The sequence below is a fragment of the Penaeus chinensis genome, chromosome 36 (assembly GCF_019202785.1).
Source record: "Penaeus chinensis breed Huanghai No. 1 chromosome 36, ASM1920278v2, whole genome shotgun sequence".
NCBI classification, from domain to species: Eukaryota; Metazoa; Arthropoda; class Malacostraca; order Decapoda; family Penaeidae; genus Penaeus; species Penaeus chinensis.
The window spans coordinates 28,448,815-28,456,672 of NC_061854.1; the positions used below are offsets into that span (position 1 = coordinate 28,448,815).

Consider the following 7,858-nt stretch of genomic DNA (forward strand, 5'->3'; position numbering starts at 1 on the left):
GTATGTGTTAATTTATGGATGCAGGCATGTCTGCATGTTCCGCATCCCATACATAGATCGCCGTACTAAGAAACACACGCCGAGGATATATGTACAAATATACACACATACGCGCGCGCGCTTATGTGTGTAGAGAGAGAGAGAGAGAGAGAGAGAGAGAGAGAGAGAGAGAGAGAGAGAGAGAGAGAGAGAGAGAGAGAGAGAAAGGGAAGGGGAGAGAGAAACAAACCATAGCATGGCTTACTTTTCAGTTATCAGCTCTGAATCCTCGCTATATTTCTGTTGAGGAAGACGAAGAAGGGATGCTGGCAGAAGACTTAAGGTCAACCTTGGCCCAACTGGAGCTCGAATCTGAATTCAATCACCATGAATTTCGACCCAAGGTATTATGTTAATATCAACTTATACGCAAAAATGGACATTGCAGTGACACACAAATCCTATGCTCTGCTTAAAACACGTCCAGAGGTCATGTCAAATATATTCCACAGGTCATGTACGTGAATCCTAGCAGCAACAGCCCCTCGGGAAAGGGGATGAGGGAGCAACGCCGTCGAGCAATCTACGCCATTGCATGCGAGTACGACCTCCTCATTCTGGAAGACGACCCCTACTACTTCCTTCACTTCAGTGATGTTGGTATTAGAATAATCGTTAAACATTTCTTGTTTCAATTATAATGTTTTAATCATATCACGTATGCAGAGATGAGTCTTCGTATTTGCATATGGAGAACTGTAAACCTATATAAACAAGAGCAATATTTGTTTTGCATACATATACAGGTAGATAAATTTACCTTTATGTTTGTAGGCATGCATGCATGTGCGTTTATAAGCATATCTATGCATTTATATATCATAACTAATATTATGACAAATCCATCTCATCAAAGGCGATTAATTTTGATATTAATGAACATCAGGACCTTCCACCAAGTTTCTTGAATCTGGACCACGAAGGCCGAGTAATAAGATTCGATTCCTTCTCCGACGTTGTTAACACTGGGGTACTTACGGAGGTCATCACAGGACCGGAACCCCTTGTTGAAAAGATACTGCAGCATGTGCAAGCTACAGTGCTCGCCGGGGTTGGTTTGTCTCAGGTACCGTATCTGTAGATCAGGTGGCTCAACCCTCACTGTGTGTATGGGTGTGTGTATATGTCTATGTGTATGTGTGTTTGTTTGAGAGAGAGAGAGAGAGAGAGAGAGAGAGTGAGTGTGTGTGTGTGTGTGTGTGTGTGTGTGTGTGTGTGTGTGTGTGTGTGTGTGTGTGTTTCGCTGAGACTTAATTTAAATCCACTAAAAAATGTACAATAAATATCGAAACGGCGGTACATTCTTTAGCCACAGAGCATTTAAAGTCGAATTATGAAGCGCCGCGAACAAGAACGACCATGACGATTTCAAGTGACTATACTATTTCTGCTTTAAAGTTTAACACAAATAAATAATTAATCCTTAACAATGGAACATTTCTCCGCGTAAACGTGAACTTTTAATCCGAGAACTCAGTAACATGCACTTTAGCTTATTTGCTTTCAGGGAAGGATTCAAGCGTGGCTTCGCTTATCACATTCCTCGGTGGTCGTACTCATCACTAACTTCAACAGTTTTTCATTTCGCTCCCCAAAAACACTTATACTTTCTAATTACACCTTTTCACTTTTCATTTTTATATATATATAATTTTCTCTTTCTAAAACACCTTTGCATTTTTTAAATATAATTTTCTTTTTCTAAAACAACTTTTTAAACACCTCTGTTACTCTATAGAAAACCTTTGAACTTTGAACTTTCTATAACTCTTTTGTGCCTTGTACTTTCTAAAACACCTTAACACTTGCTACTTTCTGCAACACATTTGCAATAGCTAATTTCTAAAAAATCTTTTTCTACTTCTAAAACCAAGTTTGCACTTTTTACTTTTAAAAACACCCTTAAACTTTCCACATTTAGAATACTTTGCACTTTTAACCCCATTTTTTCACACTCGATATAAAAAAGAAAAGATCTTTATATATCTTCATTAAAGCACTTTGCACTTCCACTACTACAGACTCCTTTAACACTTCCATATTTATTTATTTTTTAAGCTTTCATTTTTCAAATATAGCTTTGCACTTCTGTTTTCCAAAATACCTTCGCACTTTCATTTTCGAAATTACCTTTGCTGTTTCACTTCCAACCATTTTCACTTTTTTCAAGAGCACATTTTTGCTTTTATTTGTTAATCGACTTATAGACATCATCATCATTATGAATTTCTAAGGTATTTTCTCTCTCTCCCCACAGGTATTTTCCAAAATATTGGTTAACTTAATAACATAACCGAAAAAGTACACACGAATTACTAAAAGCTTTGTATTCTTTTCGCGGACTGAGTTTCATCAAAATACGATATAACAGCATGGTTTGCTTATGAACAGTTTCTTTGCATTATTTCAACAATCTAATTTTAAGTTCACAATATCATTGATTTTCCTTCCACGCAATAACTAAAAGGGATTCCTTATATTAATATCATAAGTTCACTTCACTAACCTATGGTAAATGCGACAAGATCCCTAAATAGTCTGAAAAAGTAATCAATTATGGACAAAAACAAATGTGATGTTTCCTCACTAACTACAGCAGAAACACTGAAATGGTTTCGGGAATCAACCAAGAGAATACGGATTTTACCACAAGCCAATCAAAGACAAGCATTTATACCGAACATTATAGGACCGCTGAGCTAAAACTTCCTTTGCAAGAATGCTAATACGATTTTGTTACTGTTTTTTCTATGGCAACAGAATATTATTATCATTGTGTATTTGACTCTCCGATCAAACTCAACTCAACTTGTTCTATTAATATCAAATGTTCCGTTATTGTTATTTTACATATACATGCATACTCATATATATATATATATATACATATATATATATATATATATTCATGTATATTTAAATAAAATCATATACATATGTATAGATAAATAAATATGTGCATATGTGTATATATATATATGTGTGTGTGTGTGTGTGTGTGTGTGTGTGTGTGTGTGTGTGTGTGCATGTATGTATGAGTATATATGTCTGTTTACATTTGTGTGTGTGTGTGTGTTTGTATATGTATATATTTATGTGTGTGTGTGTGTATGTTTATGCATGTGTTTGCGAGTTTATTTGAATAAGTATTCCACCGTTTCACTGCATTTTTTTCGGAATAACAACCACATATATGACGTTATAGAGAGATGTACGTACTTAAATCCCACTTGCTTCAAACCACCGCCTTTCTCTGTTTCCCAAAACCTGAAACTATGTCTTTTCTCGTTCCTTATCATCTCTTTCTCTCTCTCTCTCTCTCTCTCTCTCTCTCTTTCTCTCTTTCTCTCTCTCTCTCTCTCTCTTCCTCCCTCTCTCTCCCCTTTCCTCCCTCTTCCTCTCTCCCTCTTCCTCTCTCTCCCTCCCTCCCCCCTCTCTCTCGCTCTCTCCCTTCCTCCCTCCCTCTTCCTCTCTCTCTCTCTCTCTCTCTCTCTCTCTCTCTCTCTCTCTCTCTCTCTCTCTCTCTCTCTCTCTCTCTCTCTCCCCTTTTCCCTCTCACACTCTCTCCCTCTCCTTCCCTTCCTCTTTCTCTCTCTCTTCCTCCCTCTCACTCTCTCTCTCTCCCTCCCTTTCTCTCCCCCTCCCTCCCTCTCTCTCCCTTCCCCCCTCCTCTCTCTCTCTCTCTCTCTCTCTCTCTCTCTCTCTCTCTCTCTCTCTCTCTCTCTCTCTCCCTTCCTCTTTCTCTCTCTCTCCCTCTCTCTCTTCCTCTTTCTCTCTCTCTCTCTCTCTCTCTCTCTCTCTCTCTCTCTCTCTCTCTCTCTCTCTCTCTCTCTCTCTCTCTATGTCTCACTTTATTCTCTCTCTCCCCGTCCCTCCCTCTCTCCCTCCCTCTCTCTCCTTCTCCCTCTCTCCTGGCAGGCCTTGTTCACAGAGCTGCTCCGTGCCTGGGGTGTGGACGGTTTCCTTCGCCACGTAAGGGAAGTGCGTGAACTTTACTGCAGCAGGAGAGATGCAATGTTGATGGCGGCGGAGAAGCATTTGACTGGCAAGTTAACATCTGCGTTGTTTCGTACATGTATCATGTCATTTAATGGAATAAAATTACTCACGGATTGCGATTAAATGTTTGGTTAGGTTACACATAGAACATGTAATTAGAATTCGGTGCTTTTATTAATCTGGACTACTTAAAGCGATTCATCAACAATGCGAACATTCATGGAAATGGATGCATTTCTGGTAGACATTGGATTTTCTTTTAAAGTTTTGTGGTTGCTTATATATCTATTGAAGCTGAGCTTTTACATTCGTCTCCCTCATTTTTTATCTCTCTATATGTAAGTGTATCTCCCTTTTGATCATTTTTCTGGCTTATCCTCACAAATTGCTCTGTTTTACAGTAAGGGGCACAATAAACAAATCTTATACTGATTCACTAGTAGTTCACTCAAAAACCTAAACACGTATTTTTTTTTTTTTCAGTATAGCTCGTTGCTTGATACATTGTTATATCCAATGTCAATACTCTCCCTTAGCAATGCTGTCAGATATATCTTTTATGAATGATTGCAATCTGACAAATAATTTATGCCACGATGCCGTGCCAAATCTAGAATTGGGTTGAATTATAATTTTACTTGACTGTTGAATGGATAATGGATGACGTAACTGTGGCAGTGAGTCAAGATCAAGCATGACATCACTCCAATGCAAACTTCCTATTTGTCATTCATAAAGCACACTGAATCGTAGTTTTGAATGACATTTACTTCCTCCGTCGTGCACATAGGGTGCCCACTTCTGGCTTTGTCTCTCGTGGAATCAGTTGCTTGGTGTCGCTAGATCCACAAGCGACACGATTGGTTTTGGAATAACTAATTTCGATGTTTCGGAACTTGATAGACCATTTGTAGTGTCATGAATACGCTTTACTCTGTGGGACTAATAGGCTAACATTGGCATGATACGAGGAATTTGGCATATCAACTCCGAAACACCATTCGAACACATTATGAAGCTTCATCTGTTCCGAGCTTTAAAAACAACAAATACCAACGTATCCGAATCAACTCCTAGTGATCGTTTCAGTTTCATCTACTCCCGAATAATGATACATTTTTTTTACCGACTGTACATTACAGCAACTTTAACCACTGTATGTCAGCTAAAGAAATATAGCTCAGCTGATGTGCATGGAGCACGGTACATCAACTGATTCACCATAAATAATCACTTTAAGAATTGGAGCCAAGTACACATGACGCATATCTTTCTATCAAGTACTAAACCCCATACATTGAAAGTACAAAAACGCAGCACACGGCAGCTTAAATATAACAATATCAACAATAACAATGTTATATAAGACTAATTGATCAATACCTATTTCAGGATTGTGTGAATGGAATGTGCCTGAAGGTGGGATGTTCTTATGGCTCAAGGTTCGTGTATATTTATTCATCTTACTTTAACCATTCTATAACTATTGGATTTTGTTTCCAAAAAAATAGTGTTAAAAGGGACTATTGATCTCAAGAACATTTTCTGTTTAAATAATCAGTCAATTAAATGAAAGGACAAATATGCACTCCTATTACAGAGCAAAGATTGTTGATATAACGGGAAAATTATGTTTAAGCCAGTGATTCTCAACGTGGGCGCTTATGCCTTCATGGTAGGTTTCAAAGAGGCGCTGAAGTAATTCAGGATCTTCCTTTAAATTTCTAGAGGAAGCATTGTGGAGATTCCACGAGTATTCATGATTCTGATATATAAACGTATGTTCTTCAGTGGTATTTACTTATACCTTATTAATAACATATATAATTCTAGTACTTACATCGCCAAACATTTCTGTAGTGAAAGTAAGACATTGTCAAGTGATGAATGATTTTTCCATTATTATCTGCGTTTCTCAACCTAGGTTGAAGAACCGATTTGTGTATCAGTCTTCTCTTCCCTCTTTCACATACGTTGCTATCTTATGTTCTGTGCATAATTTACAGGTGTTTTATGCATGTTTTGTATGTTTATTTTCATTTCTGTTCGTTTCTGAAAAGTCTGTGTCCATGTGTTTTTGTTTGTTTATTTAAAATTAATGTCATCTATATAGAACAGCATGCTATTGACTGCAACTTGGATTATCCCATTATTGTTCATCAGCATTTACACACATATGCGTTTCATAATAATGGCAAACTACCACACGTCTCTGAAATCCCCTGTTGAGGTTTTATATATAATCATATGGGGGCGATGCCGTAAGGTTGAAAAACACTTGTTTAAAATAAGAGACTAAACATTATTTAGATGACTTCTTAGGCATGTACTTTCGAAATATTTGTTCTCAGCGGTGACTTCAGAATTTCCTATTCTATTTCAAGGATCGAACTATCGTAGAATATGATGTCGTTAACATTTCATCAGTCCTGAAAATCCCTGTAAAAAAAAAAAAAAAAAAAAAAAAAAAAAAACATTCATAGCATCCCGCCTTCCTTGCAGGTTCCTGGAATAAAGGGCACACAGGGTATGTTAGCTAGATGCTGTGCGGATAAGAATCTCCTCCTGGCTCCTGGAAACGGCTTCACTACCAACCCGAAGCTTCCTTGTCAGTACATGAGAGCTTGCTACTCTACCGCCACGCTTGAGCAGATGGACAAGGTACACATGGGGTGCTTGCGAATGTCGTTTCAAATTGGAGGCACATATGTTTTCTATTAAACTATTAAGTTTCTGTGTGGCGTTTCTGACAAGGATGCTTGTAATACTCCTATAAAAGTGATTTACTTTCAACTTTCATGCCTTGCCTCAGTAATGTCTTATAATGTTTTCTTGAGTACAATAACAGAATAGTAATGGCCTATCGAAGTCCTGTGCTATAATTTCACGTGAGTTCCTATTCAAGTATCATGTAAAATATATCAGTCTAGGCAACTAAACATTTTCTAAAGAATACTCCTGCATTCCGTTTCCACTCTAGGCCTTCAAAATCCTGGCGGATCTAATAAGAGAGGAAATTCAACGAGACAAGGATTCACCTCACCATTACGATCTACTGTGATGCAACTCATCATGGTAGATTAGCAAATTTTCTCTGTCTTCCCCAGAGTTCATTTGCTTTGCCACTGCCCTCAGCCGTCTTTCTTTAAAATATTGATGGTGATAAGGGAACACTGCACCTCTTCTCAGACCCGCAGCTCTCTCTATCACAGGGAAACCTGTATAGAGAGGCCCAGCATTCCGAGGCGACATCTAGGTGTACTTTTTCTCCTAAATACTTTTCCCTCTCTTGTGGTTACCTGGACTTGCATAAGTCCCTCCAGGGCTTTTGTATTTATTTGGGTGGTGTGCAATAAAGGACCAACCATTCATCTGACACTCCCTAATGACCTCTCCAGTGAGATTCTTGTGGTCCTCCTGCATGCTCTCATGCAAAATATCATCATCCCTGAAAAGGGGTTCAGATATCTTGCAAGGGTAACACTGGAGACCTTGGGGAATCTGATTCTTGGGACATCCTTAAAATGGTAAAACCCCCCGCCCGGACGGTTCAGGCCCCGCCTGAACAACCACAGCCCCAGGCACCAAAGCCTCAGTTTGCACAGGCCCAGGCAGCGAAGCCCCAACCTTTGCAGGCTCAGTCCACCGAGCCCATGCCAGCAAAAACGCAGATACTGGAGCCTCAGCCTGGTGAAGCCCAAACACTGGAGCCCCAGTTAGTTCTCCAAAATGTCACACCGGCACCTTCCACCACAGCCTTCTCCTCTCGCCAATCAGTGAGGCAAAAAACATCAAAATACCCTCTGTGGCTGTACTAAGG

General features: G+C 39.0%; 1 protein-coding gene across 1 annotated transcript in view; it reads left to right on the top strand.

The window, feature by feature from the left end:
* The window catches only part of LOC125045004 (kynurenine/alpha-aminoadipate aminotransferase, mitochondrial-like), a 15,181-nt gene extending 7,774 nt beyond the window's left edge, over nucleotides 1-7,407 (top strand). The window contains exons 6-12 of the mRNA XM_047642022.1: nucleotides 252-383; nucleotides 492-635; nucleotides 896-1,105; nucleotides 3,958-4,084; nucleotides 5,431-5,480; nucleotides 6,541-6,699; nucleotides 7,019-7,407. Coding sequence (XP_047497978.1) covers nucleotides 252-383; nucleotides 492-635; nucleotides 896-1,105; nucleotides 3,958-4,084; nucleotides 5,431-5,480; nucleotides 6,541-6,699; nucleotides 7,019-7,099 — 903 coding nt within the window. The 3' untranslated portion in view covers nucleotides 7,100-7,407. The remainder of the gene's footprint in view (nucleotides 1-251; nucleotides 384-491; nucleotides 636-895; nucleotides 1,106-3,957; nucleotides 4,085-5,430; nucleotides 5,481-6,540; nucleotides 6,700-7,018) is intronic.
* Nucleotides 7,408-7,858: the final 451 nt, after the last annotated feature.